We start from the raw sequence: 27,749 nt of genomic DNA, 5'->3' as shown, positions 1-27,749 counted from the left end.
GCTGCCATCTCTCTCCCTCCTTGCCTCCCCGAGTCGTGCTGCCGTCTCTCTCCCCCCCTCATCTGCCTGAGTCGTGCTGCCGTTTCTACCCCCTGCCCAACCTAGTTGCACTGCTGTCTCTCTCCCTCTCCCTCCGCTGGAAAAAAATGCTGGATTTTGGAGCTTTCCAGATTTTAGGTGTCCAGATAAAGTACATTCTTACAGGGCTTGATAGGATAAATGCCGAACTGATGTCTGCCAGGGTTAACAGCGTCGATATTTCAGTAAAGGGATAGGAAGAATGGCCAATCGCAGAGCAGGTTGAAATCATTGGTAGATTTTTGAGATGCTAGCCCATTCTAACACTTTGTATCCACAGTTGTACTAACACAACATCAGTTCTACCATCAACTGAAAAAAAATGCTTGTGGTCATGCTTTACTTCAATAACAGATATTTAATATCTATAAGTCTAATAATAATGAAATATTAAATAATATTTAATATTCAATATTTAACAGAGAATGGGCCATCTTAAAATTCTATGCCAAAGATTGGACAATGAAATTTAAACAAATTGTTTAATAAGTATGGATGCCAGAAAATATTGATACAGTTAATTTTCAAGTCATGATAATTTTGAGTTACCTGTAGTATTTTATTACACTATGCACAAGCACCTCTCAGTAAATGCCATCAATGAATTAGTCACAAAGGACGAGAGGAGACGTAATAGAGGGATACAAGATTATGAGGGGCCAAGATAGGGTGGACAGCCTGCACATTTATCCTGGGGCAACAGTAACAAATACCAGAGAACATCTGTTTAAAGTGATTGGAGGAAAGTTTAGGGGAGGGGTCAGAGAGTGGTGCGTGCCTGGAATGCATTGCCAGGGGTGGTGGTGGAGGCTGGTACAACATGGACATTCAAATGCCTCTGAGATAGGCAGATAGATGGAAGAAAAAATAGGATATGCTGTGAGGAAGGGAAAAATATTAGATTGTTATGGAGTAGGTTTCCACAGGTCGAAACAGCATCGTGGGATGAGGGGCCTGTCCTGTAATGTTCTACGTTCTAATTCCTGTAACAACAAATTATTTTTGTACACTTTAATTCAGTATGGTGTCATTTTAACACAGAGATTAGCAATTGTTGTAAAATGCATTGCACAAGAATTCTTACAGGAGCGAGTTTATCAAGATGTGTGGGAGTGGAGGAATCAAAATTTGGCCTGACAGCACATTTGGTACACATTTAGCACTTGGTTGGTTAAAAGTATTGACACTGCTTCTGACAGCAGAATTAAACAGTACTTCCAATTATCAATGAGACTTTCAGACTGATTTATTTTTGTCCCCTGCAAATATTATCCCCCCCCCCCCCATGAAACCTGGCAAAAACGTCTATAACAGAGCAGCTTTTTGAAAGTCTTGCTCCACAGATGAGAGTTTTTCCGCTGTGTAATAATTTAGTATCGTGTCCAAATTCAACAGCTATCACAAGAAGAAGCTGTGCAAGGGACTAAGACTATGCTAGCAAAAACAGGAGACAACAGAAGAAAATTTCCAGGCAAAGCACAGAGTCAAAGTGCAGAGGAAGGTCGAAGGGTGAATGTATGGGGTCTTCAGTGACCAGCTACTGGGTTGGATCATGTTGTTGATTAGCTGTGGGGAAAACAAGGCTGGCTGCAGTGCACATTCATCAATTTTTCCTGGGGGTTGTTTGAGAAGGCGTTGAGGCAATGAGTGGTACAAACCAAACATTAAAAGATACGAAAGCCCATCACTGAATCCACAGGTGGACGAATATTGATTACTTTCCTCTCACTTCAGGACAATTCTCCCATGAACACAAAATTAACAGTCAGTGGGCCACAAATGTGAGCAAAAATCAAGACACGCTAGCAAGTCTCACTGGCTTTGATTAATGATCTGGAGTTAACAGTTCAAATCCCACCAAGGCAGCCAGGGAAATTAATTTTAATTAAATAATTTCCAGGGCATAACAGAGAGGGTGCCTGGATTGGAGAGCATGCCTTATGAGTTGGTCTTTGTCTTTGGAGCAAAAGAGGATAAGGGGTGACCTAATAAGAGGTATATAAGACAATTGGTCGTGAGGATGGCCAGAGACTCCCCCCCCCCCCCCCAACCCAGGCTGAAATGGCTAATGCGAGGGGGCACGTACAGTGCAATATAAGAGGTAAGTTTTTCCACACAGAGTGGTGGGTACATGCAATGCACCGCCAGCAATGGTGGTGAAGGCAGGTACAATAGGATCTTTTAAGAGACTATTAGGTAAATAGAGGGTTATGTAGAGGGTTATCAAGTCAGCACAACACTGTGAGCTGAAGAGACTGTACTGTGCTGTAGATTTCTATGTTTCAAATAAGGATGTCCATTAAACCTTTATTGAAAAAAAACTTGTCTGGTTCACTAATGTGTTCAGGGAAGGAAATCTGCTGGTTTGGCTGAAGTACATTTCCATCCCAAATCTTGATCTTTAATAGTCTTTTGAAAAATGTCCAAGTAAGTATCTTGGCTCCAGGGCTCTCAGGATGGATAAACTCTGCGAGAAAACAGTCTTGGAGACTTTGTCATAATGTTGGTTCTCTGCACTCCACCCAACCACGAGCCCCCAAGTTTTTCTATCTCCATCAATTCTACTGATTATAAAGAACAAAATGCTTTTGAATGACTCTCTTTGGCATTGCTCACAGCAGCACGCTGAAGGCTCGCGTTCAATCCCTGAAGTAAACTTGGAGGATTGGCTGAAGCCTTGCCGGAGAGCAGAGGAGCACCAGATGTTCTGGGTTCAAGGTGATTAGAGCAGCATAAATAAACAGAGAGAACATTGGTCAGAACAAAGAACAAATAAGAAAATCAGATTGCAGAAGATTTGAATAAAAAGAGCAGAACAAAGTTTGGAATGCTCACATTTCAGTTAGCTTTTCCCAATTCTGAAGAAGAATCAAAAAAATAACAAGTTTTAAGATGGAGAGAACTGGGCTGGGCCTGAACACAAAGACTATTCTCTATAACAGACAACTTCATTTCCTTCAACCCTCTCCCTAAATCTTAACATCCTTCATCAACCTGGATTACTCATTTACAGCATGATGGAAGCCAATTCCAGCCATTTAAACCTGCAAAGTCCAATTACATCCAAATTAACCTACAACCCCGCTTGTTTTTGGATAGTGGGAACCTGAAGGAAACCCACGCAGGGAGAGCGGGCAAAGTTCTTGCAGACATGGGGAGACCGTACAAAATCCTCGCAGACAGTGTTGGATGCAGACTCCGGTTGCTGGCGCCGTAATAGCATCTTGCTAACTGAGCTGCCCACGCTCCACCAATGCTGCCTGACCACTTCCAAACCTTCAGTGGGTTCTGCTCCATTTTAGATCAGACATGGGCTGAAGCAAGATTTTGAGGTTTCAACTTAATGAGCTGCAACATTTAACTGACAGCTGTATCCAGTTTCAACACACTGCTCCCCTCAAAATAGGAAGGGCCAGGATTCAATTTAATTTGTACATTTTGTCCATGATTCAGATTTTTTTTGGAAAAATTACTCATCTCAAACGGAGTTGCACATTTTGAGCAAATAGTCCAGCCCTATGTGAACATCTACATTTCAGGAAAGCTTTTACATTAGTCATCAAGAAGAATTTAGGAGACATGTTTGGAATGGATATCACCATGACTTACTCTGGAGAAGTCAAAATGAGGCTCATACTGCCCTCCAACTCCATAATTTGCCACCTGCAGTAAAGAGAAAACTCCATGAGAGGAGCAAGAGCTCAGAATTGGCAGTCAGCACTTCATGCAACATGTCTCAACTGCTGAGTGATCGTAGTACCAGGAAACATGAGCCTTTTTAACCACAGGAAGGCAGATTCTGTCAAATTTTATGAAAACAAGTTCAATGCCTGTAAATACTCTTGATTTCTTTCCCCTTTCTCCCTCTGATGCCCCACTACCCCTGTTCCCCTCCCTCTCTCTGACCCCTCTCCCCTGTCCCTCCCTCTCTGACCCCTCTCTCCCCATCCCTTCCTCGCCAACTCCTCTCCTCTCCCTGTCCCCTCCCTCTCCCCGACACTCCCCTCGATGTGCACCTCTACCCCTGTCCCCACCTCCCCTGTCCTTGCTATCTCCCTTTTCCCTCCCTCTCCAATCCCTTGCCCAGCCCCTTCCTCACTGACCCCTCTCCTCTCTGGTCCCTCTCCCTTGTCCCTCCCCTCTCCTTGTATTCCTCCCCTTCTCTCTGTTCCTCCCTCTCCAACCCCTCACCCTGTCCATCCCCTCTGCCCCTGCTGTCCCTCTCCCTTTCCCTATCCCCTCTCCATACTCTTTTTAAAAACATTTAAATTCATGTGTCCATCTAGAAGCCCCTTAAACACTACAATTGCATTTTCCACCACTTCTCTTGGCAGTCATTTACAGGCACAGACTGCTCTGCATCTAAAACCTTTGCCCTGGTAATTTCCCCTTGAACTTTCGCTTACCTTGAATGCACACCTTCTAGATGTGTGACCTTTCACATGCTGGGAAAGAGATTATTGCCTTTCCAATGAATGTCTCTCGTAATTATATAAACCTGACAAGTCTCCCCTTAGCAGAGAAAATGATCCATGTTTGTCCAACCTGCTCCTACAGCCTTAATCCAGGCAAAAGAAAGAATGGGCTACAATGGCTTCCTTCTGTGACATAAACACCCGATTTCCCATCATCTTTGTCCACCTTGCCCCACAGATGCACGGCTTTATAGGGAGTACCTGAAGTAATTCAGCAGTCTCCACCTCCAGACCTGTGATGTCTGCTATTCGCTGGTTGACCCGGTGCACAACAGGATCTTCATCGTCGTCCAACCAGGCACTGGAGAGGAACCGACATACAAGCAAAACTAAATAAGGCAGAACACGACACATAGATGCATCCATTCTGGAGACTGGACAGAGCCAAAATGGGAACGAAATGACTTCAATCCTACAGTTATTGGATCGACCATGCTGATAAAGCAACAGTACATAATGGACATTGAGCAACTGGCTTCTGGAATCCAGACTTTAATGTTGGACTAAACAAATTGATGAAAATTATAAAAATCACTCCCATCTTCCATGATAGGCTGCACTTAATGATGTGGGGGATTCAGACTCTGAAAACGTGCAGGAAAATATTGACTGCAACACATTTTTTTAATTGGGAATAGAATGCAGCAGAACTCGAATGAAAAGTCACCAAGGAGCTTGGAATTGTGAGAGCATAGATCACAGTGAGAGATCATTATGCGAACAGTGTAACCAATCAATGAGTCTCAAGCCAGCAAGTTATTTGGTCCAACATTATAACTCTTTAGGTTAAATTTCAGAAAGTAAAGCAGAACAAATTAGCATAGCACGTTAGTGAAAGGAAGCGAGTCAATGAAGTTCCAGAATGAACAGAGCTCTGTTTCTGTAGCAAACACGAGGCATTCAAAAAGTGCCAAACATCTTGTTCCTATGAATGTGTCCACTCGTGCCCAATGGCATCACAGCTACCCCACAATCCCTCTTTTATTAACAAACTTATGAGAAGATGGTTATGAAAAATTTAAAAAAAAACCACATCAGTTTTTATTTCTCTATCATCTTCATCAAGCAAAACAAGCTGCTAACACTCAATCATGTTTTTTTGGTTCAAGAATACAGAGCCTCCTGCTCCCTAGAAGTGCAACATCCACCCATGGTTCATAGGAAGGTGGTTTCACAGAGATCAGTGCTTATTTTAGAAGCTCTTAACTTTCAGAAGGTAAAGGTCCCATTATTGTCAAGTAATACTACATTTTGAATGTAACACACATGAAATCCTTTAACTTTTGTCTACCGCAAACAGGCACTATGTTCAGTGCCCCTTAAAGCGCCTGGTGTTCCTATGCAGTCTCCCCTCCAAGTACTGACAAGTCCTGAGCCTTCTTAACTTCCGAGATCAGACAATCCCAGGAGTATTCAGGCTATTTATTAGATGCTGTTCAGACTATTAGGTGATCCTGTCACCATTATGTCAAAGTTCTACAGGAACTCTAATGAGTGCGTCCCGCCCAGCTGCATCCCAGTGTGGTAGAGAGGATCACTGGAGCCTCCCTCCCCTCCCCACCCAGACCATCGACATAATCTACCAGGATTACTGTCTGAAGAGGGCACACAAAATCATTGAGAACCCCTTCCACCCTGCAAACAGAGATACGGGAGTATCCGAGCCAGCACCACTAGGCTGAGGAACAGCTTCCTCTCACGGGCAGCGAGAATGTTGAACAATCAAAGGAACCATCCGAGACTTTGCACAAAACAATATTTATTTGTTTATTTTTATAGATAAAGTACTTAATTTGCATATGTATTATTTGTCTGTATGTGTATTACGTCTGGGTGTATGTCAGCATGTTTTACACTGAGGTCTGGAGAACGCTGTTTCATCGGTATGTACGTGACAGAGGTGCACCAAAGAAAAGGTACAAGGACTGCCTAAAGAAATCTCTTGGTGCCTGCCACATTGACCACCGCCAGTGGGCTGATAATGCCTCAAACCGTGCATCTTGGCGCCTCACAGTTTGGCGGGCAGCAACCTCCTTTGAAGAAGACCGCAGAGCCCACCTCACTGACAAAAGGCAAAGGAGGAAAAACCCAACCAACCAATTTTCCCCTGCAACCGCTGCAATCGTGTCTGCCTGTCCCGCATCGGACTTGTCAGCCACAAACGAGCCTGCAGCTGACGTGGACTTTTTACCCCCTCCATAAATCTTCGTCCGCGAAGCCAAGCCAAAGACTTATACAATCAAATGACAATCAACTTGACATGATCTTTTTTTTAAATTTTTTTGCACTACCAATTAGTGGTAATTCCACCGCACCTGCAGATAAAAAGGAATCTCAGGGTTGTATGTGATGTTATGTGGGTACGACAATAAATCTGAACACTGATTCTATTGTGTAATCTGAAAGACAACCTCCCTGATGGTACAGTGATCTTTCTGTATTGTACTGCTCTATCAGTCTAAGATTTCCTCTTCATATTTCAGGAATGGGTCTGGAACATTTTGGCTCAGCAGCAGGAGTATAATTAACCAAGCCACACTGTGTCCAAGAAAGACCAAGACATTAACCCTTGAGCAGTGAACAAAACTAAGAACAAAACTAACAAAATGGTCGGTGGTTGAACATTCAACAGTTTCAAGGACGTTTCAGGGGCTGCTTCAACTCTCCTTTCTGAGTAAATTCAGAACAATTTGTTGGAGATCATTGAAAGAAATATGGGTTCTAGTGTTGATGCTGAAGGATCTCCAAAGGACCAAGAAATCATTCCAACTTTCCCATTGTCCAAAGTTCAGAAGTGTTTCCTCATGTCTTGTGTGAAGGGGCTTGGAGAGCAGGTTAGCAGTCATTTTCATCACTTAAATTAGAAGGAAAAATCTAAACAGATGTCTGCTCTGCACAAATGTCCACATCTTCAATGTGCATTTGATTATATGATAATGCCAAGGAGTCACCACAGAAATGATGTCGGTAGAGATCAGGGATAACTTATCAATGGTTGGGGTTGCAGGTCACACGAAGGAAGATAGTCGTAGGCATCAAAATTCAATCATTCCAACCCTGGGGATCACTGCACGTTTCCTCAGAAAACGTTGAGGATCCAACCAACGCCAGTTGCTTCTTCAATGACCTCCATTTCATCAGGCCAGAACTCCTGATAGTTATGCTACATTCAATTCCCCTCTCATCTCTTCAGAGAAATGAAGCAGTCCGCACAACAAGACCTAGCTAACACACAGGCACGAGCAGATTAAACGACATGTAACATTTTGGCCAAAAAAAAGTTCCAGACAATATCCATCTTTAACCGCCTACTTTTGACATCTGTTGGCATTTGAAGTTTCCCAACATCAATATCCTGGGAATCGCCTTTGACCTGAAATTCAATTGCATGCAAATTCAGTGACTTCAGACAGCTCAGAGGCTGGATAGTCTATGTGACCTGATACCCCAAAGTCTTTCTCTGATGGTAAAACCCTTCACCCAACCTGGATGACTGCGGTCTCAACAAGGAAGCAGCTGATCAGCATCCACGACAAAGCATCCTTCTTAACTGGCACCCTGTCGACCTTTTTTTTTTAAACCTCTACCACTGACTCAAAGTGGCTTCAGTATCTCCTACCACAAACACAACAGTTACTCACCTAGATAAATGCTGATTGCATCACCCAACCCCTAAAGCAGACACCATCAAGAAGGCAAATGACAACAAAGAACATTTATTTTACAAAAAAAAAAGGGGCAAATGATAGCAGACGGCCATGATCGCCAGCAAGTTTTCCTCTTGGACATATCACAGGCTTAAACATAATTGCTGGTGCCAATTCCCCTCGCCCCTTGCCGAGCAGCATTTTGGAAGTGTATGGACCAGACAGAACACAGCAAGTCAAGATGGTGTCCCACGACTGGCTTCTCGGATGCACCCCGGCACAAGAAGTGCTGGCCATGTCAGTGACACATTTGTCCTCAGAAATGAAGGCGAAAAAAAAAATCAGAGGCCAAGAGTGTCCTGGAAGCACAAGATATTTCAGGGGCAGGAAACTGACTGGTAATTTAACCCAAGATACCAATGACAAATCCACATTAAATTAGAAAGAAAGGCAATATATTTCCATACAAGAGAATATTCTCCCAACTGAACAGCTTTAGATTTCCATCTGGTGTTAATCCTGATGATGGAAATGTTCTAGATGGCCATGACAGAGAATTATCTACAATTCCACCATCTGGCACATCAATTAGCTCCCGTGACTTAAACTTATTTAACTATTTATAACATTTATCGCGCTAGAGAAACAATCTGTATACGGATTCCAACATGCTTATGGCAAAACCTTTGAACGAATTATCTAATTGACGGCATACCCTTTCCCATCAACATGCAGAGTTACCCTTTCAAATCAGTTGCATACAACATTCTAGCTGCGTAGAAATGCCAAGGGCACTTACATTGCTGTAAGTGGCAGAATTGTTTCTGTCGCTCATTCCATATAACCATATAACCAATTACAGCACAGAACAGGCCAGTTCGGCCCTACTAGTCCATGCCGTAGCAAATCCCCACCCTCCAGCACCCGGTCCATACCCCTCTAGTCCCCTCCTATCCATGTAACGATCCAGTCTTTCCTTAAATGTAACCAATGATCCCGCCTCGACCACGTCTGCCGGAAGCTCATTCCACATCCCCACCACCCTCTGTGTAAAGAAATTTCCCTTTTTGGCTCTGAGAAGAGCCTTTGTGTTGATGCAGGGACAATGCAGGCAGTTCAGCTGCTGAAGCCATAGAGAGTGCGACCCTGGCGCTTCAGAGCGTACACCACATCCATGGCGGTGACCGTCTTGCGCTTGGCGTGCTCAGTGTAGGTGACCGCATCCCTGATCGCGTTCTCCAGGAAAACCTTCAGCACCCTGCGGGTCTCCTCGTAGATCAGCCCCGAGATGCGCTTGACCCCGCCACGCCGAGCCAGGCGGCGGATGGCGGGTTTGGTGATGCCCTGGATGTTATCACGGAGCTCTTTACGGTGGCGCTTGGCTCCGCCTTTGCCCAGTCCTTTACCTCCTTTCCCTCTGCCTGACATGATGCCTCTTCACTCCGGTCTCTGCAGTTTTCTGGGCAATTAGGCTGATTTAATTGGGAGAAGTTATTGTAGGTTCTGTTCCTTCTACTCTTTGTATGAACATTGCTCTGCATGGACAGTTTGCTGGACCCTTTCTATAATTCATTTACTGAGGCTGAGCCTGCAGTTATATTATGTGTTCCCAGTTCATTTTCATTTGAGAGGGACTGTCACTTTAAGAGAATAAATCAAGCTGCAAGCTTTGGAGATTGACTGTGGGTTGACAGGCTGGGTCAGCATGTACTCATTTTTGCTACTTCTGAAGAGATAGGAAGTGTCCCTGGAACACAGGTCCAAAGACCATGCAATCAAAAGATTAAAGAAACGGTACACTGTTAGATTGGGGGGCCATCTTAAGGAAGTAGCACAGGAGCAGCAGCTCTTTGAGGGATACTGTCCTGAAGTGGCTTCATGTGGCCAAAGGTCACTTTTGAAGGGGAGTTGTTTAAACCCTATCATGACCCACTGTGATGGTCATTTTGGCTAACCCACAGAACGGTTCTGGAAGCTTTGTGAAAATCACTTGCCGCGTTTCTCCTGCGCCTGAGAAAAGGGGGAATTTTGACGACCACTCGTCTGAAAGGACATTTTGCTGAAAGCACAAGGTTTTGTGAGTTTACAACTGTCTCTCACCCGGTTTCGCCCAACTTAGTGATCACTTCTTTGCATAAATTTAACACTGTCAACACTGGATTTCTGAGATGGAACTTTGAACTGAAGTTCCAGAATCATACCCGAGCTGTAATCGTTCAGGATATCACACACACACCTATGTGTGTGCATAGTTTGGAGTTAAGTTTAGATAAGGTATTACATTATTGGCAATTAATAATAAATAATTTCTTTTAAATAACTAACCCTGCCTTGACTACTTTCTTTTGCTGCTGTCTGAGTACATCACAGTTAATAAACATACACACACAGAAACATACAGCAGAGAAACACTCTTCAGTCAACTTCAATCATCCATTTATACTGGGCCCATTTTATTCTCCCCACATTCTCATCAACTCGCCTCAGATTCTATCACTCACCTTCACACGGAGGAAAATTTACGCTGGTTTATTAACCTACTGACCAGCACGGCTTGGTGACGTGGTTTGAAATCTGAGCTTCCAGAGGAATTCCCAAGGTCAAGACTGAACTTGGATCTCTGGGGCTGTGGCACAGTGCCTCGGTAAATAATCTCCAGTACTTCTCCAGTTCATTTTGAAAGCAATGACTGAATCTGTCTCCATCCATGGCAAATCTATTTGCTGTGCAAGAAAAAATATCCCATCTTCCATTTGTCTTTTAGTTTTCAAGAGTGCACTTTAACACTCTCAATTGGCCTAAATCCAAGCTTTACAAGATGCCTAATTCCATATGCAACAATAAATGATTAATTCAGTCATCAGGGGCAGCTTGGTTAACATATCAATTAGCGCAGCATCACCAACTGGGAGTGGGGTTTGAATCCTACACTGTTTGTAAGGAGTTTGTACGTTCTCCAGGTCCCAGCGGGTTTTCCTTGGGGGCTCCGGTTTCCTCCCACCCTTCAAAGTGTACCGAGGGTTGTAGGTCCATTGAGTGTAATTGGGTGGCACAGGCTTGTGGGCAAAAAGGGCCTTTTGCAATGCTGAACGTCTAAATTTAAGGCCAGCATCCTGACCGTGTGCTGACTCGACCTTAAATCATCCCAAACTGCGACATCCCTCAACTTCGAGCAACTCTCTCCTTTCAAAACCTGGATGGAGTATCTGAACATTAATATTAAACTCATTTTCTACTCTAGCTCATGTGCCCCCATTCTTTGGGTTCAATTTACATTTCTCAACAAAATCTCCCTTTTCAGAGCTGAGGCTGTTCTGACTTAAAGAATCAACAGCCCAGACACTTGGATTTTGATATTTCACCTTTACAACACTAAGTGCTCTCTTCCATGGAATTACCGAGCGAGAATTCTGCCAGGAAACATGGAACCATTGAAGCTCAGTCAAATCACAGTTCCTTTGGAAGAGAATTAGTTGATAAAGCAGAATGTGAAAAGTTCTTTTTTCTAGTTAAGAATTAAGGGGCAGAGGTTTAGAGGTAACATGAGGGGGGACTTCTTTACTCAGAGAGTGGTAGCCGTGTGGAATGAGCTTCCGGGAGAAATAGTGGCGGCAGAGTCAATTGTATTATTTAAGAAAAGGTTGGACAGGTATATGGATGAGAAGAAGATGGAGGGTTATGGGCATTGTGCATGGAGGTGGGACTAGAAAGGGGTGTTTGGTTCGGTGCAGACTAGAAGGGCCTAATGGCCTGTTTCCGTGCTGTAATTGTTATGTTATGTTATATATGTTATGTTAGATTTTTTAAAAATGTAGAGAAACTGCATGGTAACAGGTCCTTCCAGCCCACGAGCCCTCACTACCCAAATACAGCCCTGTGATCATTTAACCGACAAACCCCATGTGTTTTTGGAAAGTGGGAGGAAACTGGACCACCCAAAGGAAACCCAAATGGACATTTCAGATAATGCTGGATTTGAACCCAGGTCACTGGCACTGCAATGGTGCAGTGGTGGACTAACTACCACCCGGGCCCCTTGGTTGAGCTTTAGTCAGGCTCCCCCTGACCTTGCCCCCCTCCCACCCCACCCTTTGTTGAATATAACAAAGTTGTGTTAAATTACATTAAATGACATATTAGGGATCTCCAAAGTGGTTGACATCGACCACTGGGGAATCGATGGGACTCTCCAAGGGGTCGGAAAATGCCAGGGGATCAATTGAACTTTAGGGGTCGAAGGGTTTGTAGAGCCCAAGATCCCGGAGCCTGACGCCCCCATTCCTGCCCGGGAGCCCGACGTCCCCGCTGCTTCCGGGGGCACCTGCTGGCATGCCAAGGTCCCCGCACCTGCTGACAGCCCAAGGTCCCCACGCCTGTCGGCAGCCCGACGACCCCACTCCCGTGGGGAGCCTGATGACCCCACCCCTGTCCTGGAGCCCAAGGTCCCCGCTCCTGCCGAAGCCCAATGTCCCTGCACCTGCTGGCAGCCCGATGCCCCCGGTCCATTCTGAGCCTACTCAGCCTAATGGGTAATCCGCCACTGCAATTGCATTCGGCTAACAGCTTCACGAACCAGAAGGGAGTCAGAGATGCTCACTTGCTGATTAATAATCCTGTGGTTTGAATACAATTCAAATGTAAACCTATTCTTGCTCCTGATTCCTCTTCTGCTTTATTTCAAAAGGCAGACTGAGCTAGAGCAGATATTTAAAGAAGTGTGCAAGAATGCATTTGAACGTGTGTGCCAGTGGATAAATAAATAAGAGTTCTGGTTGCTACTGAAACAATGCCAAGTTGAAATAGGTAAGCATTTGCTAGCATTAAGCTTTCCATCTTGACATTTTCACATGCAGTTAATGAAACGTTGCAAGCTATTTTCCTTCTCCCGTAGAAATGGCTTTAAGGGTAGAATGTGCTTTGACCTCCAGACACCTCTGGCTTTTTGTTCAAAGCTTACCTTTTTGACACTCTGTAATTGGCTACAGTTAGAACACCCGTTTTAGGATCACGCACTGTTGCTCGAGCCAGCTGTGTTAAAAGAATAAAATGCAATAAATCGCAGGACACACACACACACACACACAACACACACACACACACACACACACACACACACACACACACACAACAAGCAAAGCCTCCAGGGTTATTTTTGATTGACATTCTGATTTGGCAGCAGACAATTCAAAGGGACCATGAAGCCAATCAAAAAACATGGCAGGCTTGGTTGCCGTGGCAATTACTCTTACCTCTTACTGATTCTATAGTTCGCTGTCTCTAGGACCCCTGTGACTGAGTTCCTAACTGTGGCTCTGGCCAACTGTGAGATTGAAAGATCAGAAGATAAGTTGGCTCTCAGCTCACAAACAATAAAACTGTCCACAATATTCTGAAGACCAATTTAAAAAGCAAAATTCCAACCTAAACCTCATCTGACCTGTGCTCCAAAATGATCACCAGTTAAATGATCAAATGTGTGGTTTATCCCTATCCCTATTGGATGGATAGGGTTCTGGCTCTGTCATTAAGAGAAAGGTAAAAGATACAAAGATCAATGGCATCTTGACCACTTGGCAGATGAAATTTAACTCTGACAAGTGCAAAGTCGTGCATTTTGCTAAATTAAACCAGGGTAGGATTTGCACAGAAATGGTAGAGCCCTGGAGAATGGACAGGGTGGCGAAGAAAGCTTGCCTTAGTCAACCAGGGCACTGAGCACAAGAATTGGGACATCAAGTCACATTTGTACGTTAGTGTGTCTGTAGAATATTGTGTCCCTTGCTGGCTTTCATGTAAGAGGTCATTAAGCTGGATAAGGAGCAGGAAAGATTCAAAAATGTTACTAGATCTAGAGTCCTTCAGTTACTCAATCCTACTTGCCAAGGCTTTCTCGTGCCCCCTTTGAGCTCCCCCAAGTCCTTTCTTAAGTTCCTTCCTGGCTACCACAAAATTCTCATTACCCTTTCCTGTTTTTTGCTTCCTTAATACTCCATACTCCTCAAGAGCCACTTACTGCCCTGTCATCTATTACCATTAGCTTAGAGTCAAAGAAATCTAAAGCATGGAAACAGGCCCTTCAGCCTAACTTGTCCCATGCTGACTGACATTGTTCCATTTACCTGTGTTAACCATATTCATCTAAACCTTATCTATCTATCTGTCTAAATGTCTTTTGAACAGATAGATTGGGAAAATAGACAAAGATGTGGAATACAATGAAATGAAATACAATGCTGGAAAGTGAATAAAAGGGCAGATTATTATTTGGATGGAAAGAAAATTCAGAGGTGCAAAGAGACTTGGGCGTCCTCATGCAGAATACCCTAAAGGTTAACCTCCAGGTTGAGTCAATGGTAAAGAAGGCAGATGCAATGTTGCCATTCATATTTAGAGCTATAGAATATAATAATAGAGGTGTGATGTTGAGGCTTATAAAGGTACTGATGAGGCTTCATTTGGAGCACGAGGTACAGTCTTGATTTAAAAAAAAAGATATTTGGCATTGGAGAGGGTTCAGAGACGATTCCAAAAAATATTCCTGGAATTAAGGGATTAACATATGAGGAACATTTGTTGGCTCTTGGACTGTGCTCCTTGGTGTTCAGAAGAATGAAGGGTGGGGGGGGGGGATCTCACAGAAGCATTTTGAATGTTGAAAGGCCTGGACAGAGTAGATCTGGTAGGAAAGTCTAGGACAAGAGGGGCACAAGTTCAGGAGCTAACCTTGAGATGTTGAGAATCTAAAATGAAAACAGAATGTGCTGGAAATTCTCAGCATGGCTTTATTCTCCTCGAGGCATCACTCCCACTTCAACCCTCCTTGCAGCTTAACAAGCTTCTGTTCTCTCCCCCTCTCATTTTTAATGAAGGGTCTTCAACCATAATGTTACTTCAGCTTCTCTTCCCACAGTGGTGGCCTGACCCGCTGAATATTTCCTCCATTTTCAGTCAAATGCTCAGTCATTATCTCCACTTATGATTTGGTCCTATATAATTTAGCATCCGATATAGTAGAATCCCCATTATCTGGAATTCAATCAACCAGAAACTCAAACAACTAGCAAGATAAATAAATAGATAGAGAGATGGAATTTAAAATGAAAAAGAATAAAAAATATTTTAAATAAAAGTTTAAATAAATATTTAAAATTGTAAAAGTAAATGTTCTCCAAAGCAAAACACAAACCCCTGGGAGCAAAAATTCAGCCAGCGGAGTGCCACGATCACACCCTGCCCGGAGCAACTGTTTGAATAAAGTTTCATGTGTTTGAATAAAATGGCGGCTCCCAAGATGAAGAGCTGGCCGATGCCGCTCACCGCTGGGGAGATTCTTCCAAAGTGTCTCCTTATCCCTGCCTTATTGTTGCCCGAATTAATAAAATATTCAAAAAAGTCTTTCTCTTTATCCATATATTATTAAGTACATTAATAGAGATTTATCAGTAATCATGGGGGGGCGGGTTGTTAATTATGACGGTGGCACATTTAGCGTAATGGGTACCACAACACTGTTACAGCGCTAGCGAATGGGATTTGAATTTAAATTTTGTAAGTTACAGAAATTAACTATTTAAAATGAACTTTACTTAATTAAAGACTATTGTATTATGACTTATTAATTCATTCCTCTGAATCTATTTCATGGTTTTGGAGAAACGATATCTCGTTTTTACTGTGCTATTAATGGTTATGCTATGAACGATAAATAAAGGTGACCATTTTACATTTTGCACTGTCTTTTGTCTTTCAAATAGTGTATTCCTCATGCAGATGTATTAGTTGGGCAATGTAAGAGTGAGTCTCGATCAACCGGAAAATTTGCATACCCGACATCCGCAATTCCAGTAGGCGTTGGATAATGGGGATCCGACTATAACTATTTATAAAACTGAGATATGGCCCCAGGAAATCACAGGATTTGATCTTCATTGGGGAGACCTTTCCCCCTGTGGGCACCACCTCAGAATCTTTCTGAGTGTATAGACCAACACTCCAAAGGTAAATATGCTACAAGAGTTCCTAACATTGCCAATGGGGGTACAAGCATTACAGACCAGAGGAAACACAACAACTTTGTAGTCTTCATTCTCCATCAATCAAACATCAAAATAAACTGCATTTTTCAGCTTAATGTAAAATGATTGGCTCGTCTTTCATCTTCAGGGTCAGAGATGTACAAATATCCGACCATCAAACATTGGGTAAGGAATTATTTGTTGAAAAGACTAACGACCGTTTGACCTGAATCAAATTCTCCCTCACAAACTAGCATCCTTGCACTAAATAACATTTTATTTTGTCAGCTCTAATTCTCTTCCAAGTGCATTAAATGAGTTTTATCAAAGACAAATGATTGACATGAGCTGTCTTGTGTAATATTACTATTGGATTATTTATGCACATATAATAAAATGCAGAATCAGTGAAAACAAGGTCATAGTGCATCCTGAAGAAGCACCATGAGAATGAAATGTTGGATACCAAAAGAACACAGTGGGTTGGAGCAGATCAAGACTTTAGTCGAAACACTGATGTGTCCCAAATCCATTTCATTAACGGAAAATATCTTCAAGAGAACAGCCTCAAAATCAAGCAGTCAGACAGTTGTGAAAAAAGGTCCACTTCACAATGAGATATAACAATTACCACTGAGGTGCTTCCTGGGAAATTCAATGTGATTTTTCACTCACCCTGGGCTTGGCTATCTCTTTGATTCTTTCAATTTCTGCATCAGACAAGACCTCATGGTATCGAACAATGTGTGGACTGTCCCATTCATCTTCCTCTTTGATGGGGGCAATAAGCAATCGAGGATGGTTGTTGTTATGGTATCGACAGAACAGTCGCTTTTGTCTTCGAGGAGTCTGGAGGAAAGTGAAAGTTTTACAATTAAACACAGATTCCACACACTCATCTCCAGATGAAGTATTTCTGGATTACACAGTAATTACCCTCAGTTGTTGACAGGACCATTGAGAAACAATCATTCCAAAATTGATACAGTGTAGAAGTGCTTATGACTTGAACATAAAAAAGTACAGCACGCCAATAAGCCCTGTAACCCACAATATCTGTGCTCTCCATTGTGCCAAATAAACTAATCCCATTTGCCTACATGTGATCATTACCTTTCAATTCCCTGCAAGTTTATCTGCCTATCTAAATGACAAAGAATTTATTGTTATGTCTATTGTACATTATGCACCAAAATTCTTGTTTGTTGCAGCTGAGTTTGGAACTTTATAAAATAAATTTTACACTTAAATTTAGACACACAACTCCGTATCAGACCCTTCTTACAATCAATTACAGTTCAACGTCAATTATCCAAAATGGTCGGGACCACTTTTTTTTCAGAGAACTGGTTCATTTTTATTTTGAAACAGCTCAGTAGCAATAGCAAATGACTTGTAACAGTGTTGAAGCAACAACAAACAACAAGGGAAGACTTTTTAAGCATTAAAATAAAGTTTAGTTCTCACCAAAAAAATGCTGGCCACACCAATCACTGACACCTCCCCACCAAGGCCCCACTCGTGCCAGCAACCTGAGGGCCCCGCTTCTGCCTCCACCGGGAGCTTGACACCCCCTCTGTTGCCGGGAGCCCAAGGCCTACTGCTGCCGGTGCTGGGAGCCGATGTCCCCAGTCAGTTCGGCTCCAAAAAATGTTTGGATAAATGAGGATTTCAGATATCCTAAATTATCCAAAAAAAATTTTTTAATTTCTGATAACTGAGGATTTTGGAGAACCCAATTTTGGATAATCGGAGTTGTACCTGGTACATTTTGAAGGGTGAGAGGAAACCAGAGTACCCAAAGGTAACCCATGCAGACACAGGGAGAACGTACAGACTCCTTACAAACAGCAGCGAATTCAAACCTTTTGTCGTCTGTGATTACTGTAACAGGGGAGGATCAAGAGCGTGACAGCTGCTGGAAAGAAGTTGTTCTCTTAAATGCCTCTTTGAACATCTGTATCCACCACCCCCAAGCACCTGAGCAAAAAGAAACTTGCCTCGCCAACTTCCTTTTAATAGCAAGTGCTTAGCACCTGGAATGCACTGGCTGATAAGATAGTGGAAATTAGTTAAAAGGCTTTTGGTAAATGTACAGTCAATAGTTGAAAGGGGGAAACAGTTGCTTTCTGCACTGCTCTTACTGAAAGCTAGCACATTACTGACCAAATAATCTCCTTCCACACAGTCAACCATCTATGATTTGATGGATTAGGCACTTGTGAGGCAGAGACTTCATCTCTTTCATTACATATTAACTGCAAGCAGAAAATGATTTCCATTATCGGACAAATACTTTCACATTCTCACACTTTTGTTAAGTGTTCTTACCATCTTAATTCCTTCCCCACGACATAGAGCTTCATAGGCATCCCGTTCTGGTAAGTAGCTATCTGGTCGCGCATAGATCCCACTCTCTGTCTGAGATGCAGAGGATTTTTTGTCTTTGCTTTGATCCTCTGGCTTCTCTTCTCTCAGTAAGTCATTATAATAGTGAAGGTTAGCTTTTGCTCTTAAATGCATTGGATCTAAACATGGAGGGAAGCAGTAAAATCCCGTTGAATCATTTAAAAATTTCTCTTCAGGAAGTTGGAAAAACAAGGCAAATTAGACTAAAGGCTACCAGTGTGCACCATTTTCAACCAATAATACTCATTAAATGTTCCTGGAGATACTACGGACACTTGACTGAGAACTTAAACAATTCAGAAAAATTCGCAGAGTTACACATGTTCAGCACTTCAGGAGAAAATCAGGAGATCATGATCCAGTCCTCATCGAGGGCTTAGCAGTGGAGAGAAGGCGCATGGCTCATTGGCCTTCATCATTCAAGGCCACACGTATAAAAGTCACATTGTTGCATAAGACTTTGGTTCAGCCACATTTGGAGTATGGGGTGCAGATCTGGTTACCCCATCTAGGAATGAGGTGAAGGCATTGGAGAAGGTGCAGAAGAGGTTCGTGGATTAGAGGGCATTCATTATAAAGACGAGACTGGACCAAAGTAGATTGCTTTTTGCTGAAGTATTCAAGGCAGAGAAGTGAACTGATAGAAGTATGTAAAATTCTTTATTACTTAATATTTACTTTTTTCTGTATTTGCAGTTTGTTTACATTTCTCTCTTTTGTATAGAAGTCTTTTTCTTGAGTACAGTTCACACAACCAATAATTACCTGGCCCGCAGGGAAAAAAAAATCTTAAGGTTATATGTGATGTCATTTATGGAAGACCATAAGACATAGGAGCAGAAATAGGCTATTCAGTCCATCAATTCTGCCCTGCCATTCAATCATAGGCTAATCCATTTTCCCACTCAGCCTCACTGCCCAGCCTTCTTCCCATATCCTTTGATACCCTGGCTAATCAAGAATCTATCAATCTTTGTCTTAAATTACACCCAATAACTCGGCCTCCACTACCTCCTTTGGCAACAAATTTCACAGGTTTGCCACCTGCTGGCTAAGAAATTCCCCTGCATCTCTGCTCTAAGCAGATGCCCTTCATTCCTGAAGTTGTGCCCTCTTTTTCAAGACTTTCCCACCTTGGGAAACAACTTTTCTACATCCATTCTGTCCGTATCTTTAAACATTCGAAATGCTTCAATGAGATCCCACCCCTATTCTCCTAAATTCCCACTAATATAGACCAAGAGCTGTCAAACACTCCTCATGTGATAACTCTTTCATTCCTGGAATCATCCCAGTGAACCCTCAACACATCCTTTCTTAAATGAGGAGCCCAAAACTGCTCACAATACTCCAAGTGAGGTCTCACGAGGGCTTTCAAGAGCTTCATCGTCATATCCCTGCTCCTATATTCTATTTTCACTTGAGATGAATACCAACATTGCATTTGCCTTCTTCAGAACAGTCTCAACTTGCAAGTTTACATTCAGGCCATCCTGCACAATGACTCCCAGGTCCCTTTGCATCTGGATAGTCTGCCAGTTTATTTTCTCCACCAAAGTGCATGTCTGTACAGTTTCTAACATTATTGAAGATTCAAGATTCAATTTATTGTCATAGTAATAAAACAGGTGTCATATTATTATATTATATTCACTCCATATTTTATAAATATATTATATTCCTTGTGAGAATCTCTTCTTCTTTGGCTTGGCTTCGCGGACGAAGATTTATGTAGGGGGTAAATGTCCACGTCAGGTGCAGGCTCGTTTGTGGCTGACAAGTCCGATGCGGGACAGGCAGACACGGTTGCAGCGGTTGCAGGGGAAAATTGGTTGGTTGGGGTTGGGTGTTGGGTTTTTCCTCCTTTGTCTTTTGTCAGTGAGGTGGGCTCTGCGGTCTTCTTCAAAGGAGGTTGCTGCCCGCCGAACTGTGAGGTGCCAAGATGTACGGTTTGAGGCGATATCAGCCCACTGGCGGTGGTCAATGTGGCAGGCACCAAGAGATTTCTTTAGGCAGTCCTTGTACCTCTTCTTTGGTGCATCTCTGTCACGGTGGCCAGTGGCGAGCTCGCCATATAACACGATCTTGGGAAGGCGATGGTCCTCCATTCTGGAGACGTGACCCACCCAGCGCAGCTGAATCTTCAGCAGCGTGGACTCGATGCTGTCGGCCTCTGCCATCTCGAGTACTTCGATGTTAGGGATGAAGGCGCTCCAATGAATGTTGAGGATGGAGCGGAGACAACGCTGGTGGAAGCGTTCTAGGAGCCGTAGGTGATGCCGGTAGAGGACCCATGATTCGGAGCCGAACAGGAGTGTGGGTATGACAACGGCTCTGTATATGCTTATCTTTGTGAGGTTTTTCAGTTGGTTGTTTTTCCAGACTCTTTTGTGTAGTCTTCCAAAGGTGCTATTTGCCTTGGCAAGTCTGTTGTCATAGACAAGGCAGATTGTCAATCTTTATCTCAGGGTAGAATGTCAATCAATAGATTTCAACTGAGGGCTGTCGGGGTAGAAATATTAAAGGAGTTTTGAGTGTTTTTTGTACAGTGAGTGGTAAGTGACTGGAATTCCCTGCTAGGAGAGATGGTAGAAACAGAAGCGATGGGATTGTCTATGCAGAAAAGAGTGGAGTGGTGATAGGAACACTCTTGGTGCTCCAGTATGCAGGTATCAGTAAATATCCAACTGTTTGGATTATTTGGAGACTTTGTGTGTTTGAGGCCAGTGCCTGTTGCGTTGGGAGAAATCCGTGAAAGAAGTGCCTGAAACGCTGCTATTCTCCTTCCTTCCAAACTGAATGGGCCTATTGGCTCTAGAGCATAGAACAATACAATACAGTACAGGCCCTTTGGCCCTCAATACTGTGCCGACTCATATATTCCTTCCTTAAAAAAAGTACTAAACCCTTTCTACCCCATAACCCTCTATTTTTCTATCATCCATGTGGCTGTCTTAGAGTCTCTTAAATGTCCCCCAAGTTTTCAACTTACAGCACCATCCATGGCAAAGGTATTTTAGACAAAAGGTCCTGGGCTCCTATTGGTTGTGTTAACCGTATTCTGGTCCAAGCACCTGGAAAGTTAGTGCAGGCTGATTTTACTATTGTTTGGTTGCCTGTTTTACATTTGTAAAGCCAGCGTTTCATCAAATAAACATACAACCCCATAATGTTTGATACATTAATTTTGTTAGCTAGAAAGGAATTCAAAACAGCAACCTGGAATGTGCTAAGGACATTGAAAGTAGAGAAATGAAATGAAATGTCTTTGTTCTTTGCTGTGTGCTTGAAGGAATGGAAGCAGACATGTTGTGAGACTGTTTTTCCATCCACCATTTTGTGACCTGGACTAACTTGAATCCAGTGTTTGGCTGATCTGGTCAGACTTGGGACCGGAACAGAGGAACAGGTGGTCAGCCTGACCTGAGGGTAATAAAAGAATAAAACCTTGTAGCCTTTTGGGCCATAGCCAATATTGATACAGAATGGCCAGATCGCTGTCAGCCAACGAAATTGAACCACAACAGCTGATCTGATCAGCAGAAGAATGGAGAATTTGGCAGAAGGAACAGCAAAAAGTCAAGAGACTGGCCCCACACCTGAAATGTGGAGGCTTCATCGGGATCAAATTTACTGTCATCTGATTGAACATATACAACCCGATGAAACAAAGCATCTCAGAATCATAATACGCACACATAGACGCACAGTACACCCTGCAGACAAACGACATTTATACATACTGATCCAAAATAAATTATATATAATGAGATGTAACAAATATATATCAAGAGAAGTGCCTGGCCAACAAAGACTCCTATTCCTGGATATGACCCTTTCTATTCTTTGATTATTTGAGAGGAAAGTCAGATAAACCAAAGTAAGTATGCGAACAGTTATTTAGTTTTGTATGATTTGGTCATTCATTGGAGTGCCACTGGTACCATATAATCCTGTACTACCTGTCGCAGGGTCGGGTGGTCAGTGACTAAACCGGATCCCCCCACCAGGCTTGCCTGGCGCGGAGGGTGGCTAGACACCCTGTAGGATGAAAAACAAGACCCGTAAAAGGGTGATTGAATCCTCACATAGAGTCAACAGCCATCTAGCAAACACGAGGCGTGAAGCGGGGAAAGGGCATCCCTTGCGTCGAAGCTCGGTCTGGCCATTCACTGCAACAGAACTTCCCCCAGCCGTCTTGGACCTCACCAAGACGCTAGATCCGGGAGGGTATGTCGAGAGGGTGGGTCTGGACCTATACAACCTTCTACTCACCTATATCCATTCACACACATGCTGTTCCTTTCTGAGGAGTGGGGTATCCTCATATCAAACCCGATAAACTGACTGAAAGGGATCATCATCACCTTATGGGATGGATGGCCAGATTGATTTGCAATCTAGATGTTGTTTACTGAATCAATCAAGGTGCTTGTTAGGTAATACAGATTCTCAGTGATGAACCAAGCATTATGGTGGAGGAGAGAAAAGCAACTTTATAAAATCAGGTTTAACGAATGAAAACTGCCAGTTATAACATTCACAGCATTCCCTGCAAAATTTTAGCAACCCAGTCATGTAAATATAGTAACAAATATAAAAACAAACAATTTTTAATAAAAGCCATTCACTGATGGTAGTTAAAAGGAGGAAAGTATTTTTTTCACCATTAATATTTCGGTCTCTTTAAATTGCTGGCCTTTTTGTCTCCAGCATAACAATTATTTGCTAATGGTTAAAAGATTACACACTAAACACAAGATAGAACAGGAAAGGTTTTTTATCTGAAACTAGACGTGTGGGTTGAACATTTAAACAAGACCTAAACTTTGTGAACTACTTTCGAATTGGACAGTTATTTTCTGTCAAAATGTTGTACACATTTATGCTATATTAAGTAATATATTTGGACACATACCGAGGCACCATGTTCCAATAGTAAAGAGTAAAGAAATTCTCGTGCTGAGAGATATGTTTGTATGACATCACATTACTGCTTTATATGAAGCCAATTCTGCTACAAAGTCATCAGCTAATGAAAATTGGGGACAGCAATGCCAGGCATCCTGCGTGCAGGCTCCTGAAGCAACCACAACATATGCATTTATGTCCAAATGGCCCACCTTTCTTTGGTTGTGCTGGCCGCACAATTAATTGTGCTGATTGTGTCCCTTATAAAGGTTCTTCTTGGCATGAATGCTCATTTGATCCTTGAACCTTAACTTTAAAAAGTTACCTGGTTTGCCTTCAGTTCCTGAATTTCTCCTTTCTTAGTGAGTGACCACCACACTCTTCTTCCATGTCCAGTGGAGGATTATGCCACCCCCTCTTCCCCCAAACCTCTTGTCAAGTAACCTGTCATGACAGCCTGGAACAATAGCACAAACTCTATCCCTTTACTCATCCCATTCCCACCCCCAAAGTATAATGTTTAACAGTGTCCCCCCTCTTAATCAAACCAATATACAGTTTCAAAAAACTGGTCAAAAGAAAATTAACTGCTCCAAATTGATAAAGACTGTTATTGAGTCTAGAACTACTCTACTCCTGCTAATGGATCATTTGTCTAACACCATCACAGTCCTGCTTCTGAGTTATTAACCCAGTAACACTGCTGTATCTCTGTGACTGGATTGGTCATCCAGTCACACTATCTCACCTAGTCAATGGATTACTAGTCCAGTAACACCACTGTATAACTAATAATAAATTAGTCATTTCAGATTTCAGATTTATTATCAGAGAACATACATGACATCACATACATCCGAGCTCTTTATCATGCAAATGAGACAGAATTACCACATGTTGGAGGTACAAAAAAAACAATATACTCAATGTACACAAGTAAACAAATAAAGAAATGTAAACAAACTGACTGCAATAACCGATCAACCATATAACAATTACAACACAGATAAAGGCCAGTTCGGTCCTTCTAGTCCATGGTGAACACCTTCTCCCTCCTCGTCCCATTGACCCGCATCCAGCCCATAACCTTCCATACCTCTCTCGTCCATATACCTATCCAACTTTTCCTGAAATATTAAAATCGAGGGCCGCACCTACCACTTTAGCCAGAAGCTCATTCCACACTCCCACCACCCTCTGAGTGAAGAAATTCCCCCTCATGTTTCCCTAAACTTTTCCCCCTTCAATCCCTTGTTTGAATCTTCCCCATAGGAAAGATCCTATCCACATCTACTCTATCTGCCCCCTCATAATTTTAAATACCTCTATCAAATCACTCCTCAATCTTCTAACTGGTCTATATCCCACTGCAAGCTTTGAAAACATTCTTCACTGTCCACAACACCACCGATCTTAGTATCAACTATATACTTGCTAATCCAATTTACCACCCTATCACCCAGATCATTAATAGACATGGCAAACAACAGTAGACACAGTACCGATCCCTGAGGCACTCCACTAGTCACCAGCCTCCAATTTGACACAAAATTTTCCACCCTACTCTCTGGGCATCTTCCATCCAAACATTGTTGAATCTACTTCACTATTTCAACATTAATACCTAAATGACTGAACCTTCCCACTAACCTCTTATGTGGAACCTTGTCAAAGGTCTTACTAAAGTCCATATAGACAACATCCACTGCCTTTCCTTCATCAACCTTCTTAGCAACCTCAAAAATTTCAATAAGATTTGTTAAACATGATCTACCACGCACAAAATCATGTTCACTACTCCTAATTAGTCCCTGTCTATCCAAATAATTGTATATTCCATCTCTAAGAATACTTTCCATTAATTTACCTACTGATATTAACTCACAGGCATATAATTACCCAGTTTACTTTTAGAGCCTTTTTTAAACAGTGGAACAACATGAGCTACCCTCCCGTTATCTAGGACCTCCCCCATGGCTAATGACATTTTAAATATTTCTGTCAGAGCCCCCGCTATTTCTATACTAACCTCCCTCAAGGTCCTAGGGAATATCTTGTCAGGGCCCAGAGATTTTTCCACCTTTATTCTCTTTAAAATAGTCAGTTCTACCTCCTCATTAATCTATATATTTTTCCATGACCACACTACTAGTTTTTCTTACTTCACCTAACTCAATATTCCTTTCCTTAGTGAATACTGAAGAAAAAAAAAAATCATTTAAAATTTCCCCCATCTCTTCTGACTCCTCACAGAGCCGGTCCCTCTGATCCTCAAGTGGTCCAATTTTATCCCTCGTTATTCTTTTACTTTTAATGTTCCTGTAGAAATCCTTAGGATTTACTTTTACCTTGCCTGCCAAAGCAGCCTCACATCTTTTAGCCTTTCTAATTTCTTTCTTAAGATTTTTTTGCACTCTCTATATTCCTCATGCACCTCATTTATCCCTGTTGTCCACATCCCTCTTCCTCTGAACCAAATTCCCAATATCCCTTGAAAACCAAGTCATCCTATATTTTATAACCTTTCCTTTAATCCTCATAGGGACAGACCGACTCCGTACTCTCAAAATTTCCCCTTTGACTATCCTTCATTTATCTGTTGCATCCTTCCCTGAAAATAAATGATCCCAATCCACACCTTCTAAATCCTTTCACACCTCCACAAAATTATCTTTGTGCCAGTCAAGAATCTCAACCATAGGCCCAAGCCCTATCCTTCTCCATGATTAACCTAAAACTAATAGTATTATGATCACTAGACCCAGACTTACCCAACACAAACCTGTCACCTGACCTATCTCAGTCAGAGAGGAGAGGAAAAAAAAACAATAAAATGCACAAGTAAGAGTCCCTGATTAAGTTTGTTGTTGGAGTCTGTCACTACCACTATATCCCATCCTTGCCACTGGATAACTAGTGCAATCCCAAAACATTATCCTTGACACAGGGATACAGCAGTGTTACTGGGCTAATAATTCAGAAGCAGGAGTGTGATGGGGTTTGACCAATGATCCATTAGCAGGAGTAGAGTAGTTCTTCAAGACTCAATAACAGTCTTTATCAAAATGGAGCATTTTGTTTTCTTTTGACCAGTTTTTGAAACTTTTGCTGAAAGTTATAATGTTTTATAACAGCCAGCAATCACGGGGAGAGGCGGCTTTTACAGAAATATTAAAAACTAGGATAATATAAATACAGTAGAATCCCTGGTATCCAGCACCTACAGGGATGGGTGGTTGCCGGATAAGTGAATTTTCCAGTTGCTTGATCCTACATGTTGCGTGAATGGAGAGCTAATGGCGAACCATGCCAATTTTAAACTTCTGTATTTTTTATCCATCTATTTTCCACAATTTATTTTTGCTGGTTGCTTGACACTGCTGTTTGCTGTTTCGGTAATATAAATCCAAGAACACACCAATGCCCAAGATCTCAGAGCTATTCTTACACTTACCAGTAGCTATCAGCTGTTTTGTCAGTTCAATTGCACGGCGCAGGTCCCCCATCTGGTACACAGAATAGCTGAGATAGTCCAAGGTGTCAGCTTTTGTGACCCCGCCAGACTCCCCTTCCTCCAGCTGTTTGAGGGTTTGCTCCATCCAGAGAATGGTATGGTAGTAGTCGCCATCGTTGTAAGCGACCTTCCCCAACTCAAAGCAGTCCTCGACCGTGAGTGAGACCAGGTGGTGCTGCACACCTACAAGAGGGTGTCGCCAAGTGGAGAGAACAACATCAAGAGCAACACCTGACTTGGACGAACATTAACGTTTATAATCTGATCCAATATTGACACTGCAAAGGAGCTTTAGCAAAGAAAATGTGACTTAGAACAACAAAAGGGGAGGCAATTAAAAGTTCAATCGAGGAGGCAATCGGAGGAAGGTCAAAAAGTTATATGCAGTTGTGTGTGTGTGTGTGTGTGTGTGTGCTTGTGTGTGCGGGGTGTACATATGTAATACATATGTAATACATATGTGTATGTAATACATACACATAAACACATACAAAAAACATACACAGTAAACACAGTATCCAGCACCTATGGGGATTAGTAAATGCTGGATAAGTTAATTTTCCAGTTGCTTGTGATCTGTATTGCGCAATTGGCAAACTAATGGCGAGGCGCACCAATTTTAAACTTCAGCATTTTTTAACCTATTTATTTTCTGCAATTTTTTTTGCCAGTTGCTTGAGGTTGCTGGCTGTTCAAATTC

The 27,749-nt window shown here is 42.5% G+C and overlaps 2 protein-coding genes across 13 annotated transcripts in view; both read right to left on the bottom strand.

Moving 5' to 3' along the window:
• LOC138743180 (prolyl 4-hydroxylase subunit alpha-2-like) overlaps window positions 1–27,749 on the bottom strand; it is a 100,679-nt gene that overhangs the window by 24,718 nt on the left and 48,212 nt on the right. For 9 of the 12 annotated variants that reach the window (XM_069898110.1, XM_069898111.1, XM_069898108.1 and 6 more), the window contains 6 exons: window positions 26,990–27,232; window positions 18,547–18,743; window positions 16,891–17,064; window positions 13,158–13,228; window positions 4,755–4,854; window positions 3,688–3,741 (listed from right to left, as the gene is read on the bottom strand). In XM_069898110.1, coding sequence (XP_069754211.1) covers window positions 3,688–3,741; window positions 4,755–4,854; window positions 13,158–13,228; window positions 16,891–17,064; window positions 18,547–18,743; window positions 26,990–27,232 — 839 coding nt within the window. Of the gene's footprint in view, window positions 1–585; window positions 1,062–3,687; window positions 3,742–4,754; window positions 4,855–13,157; window positions 13,229–13,449; window positions 13,521–16,890; window positions 17,065–18,546; window positions 18,744–26,989; window positions 27,233–27,749 lie in introns of those variants that run through there. The other 3 variants (XM_069898112.1, XM_069898114.1, XM_069898120.1) reach the window with 2 other exon arrangements.
• Window positions 9,317–9,628, bottom strand: LOC138743182 (histone H4-like). Its single transcript, XM_069898121.1, has one exon. The coding sequence runs from the start codon at window positions 9,626–9,628 to the stop codon at window positions 9,317–9,319; it is 312 nt and encodes a 103-aa protein (XP_069754222.1).

The sequence above is a fragment of the Narcine bancroftii genome, chromosome 9 (genome assembly GCF_036971445.1).
Source record: "Narcine bancroftii isolate sNarBan1 chromosome 9, sNarBan1.hap1, whole genome shotgun sequence".
NCBI classification, from domain to species: Eukaryota; Metazoa; Chordata; class Chondrichthyes; order Torpediniformes; family Narcinidae; genus Narcine; species Narcine bancroftii.
This window is presented reverse-complemented; position numbering and strand designations above follow the sequence as displayed.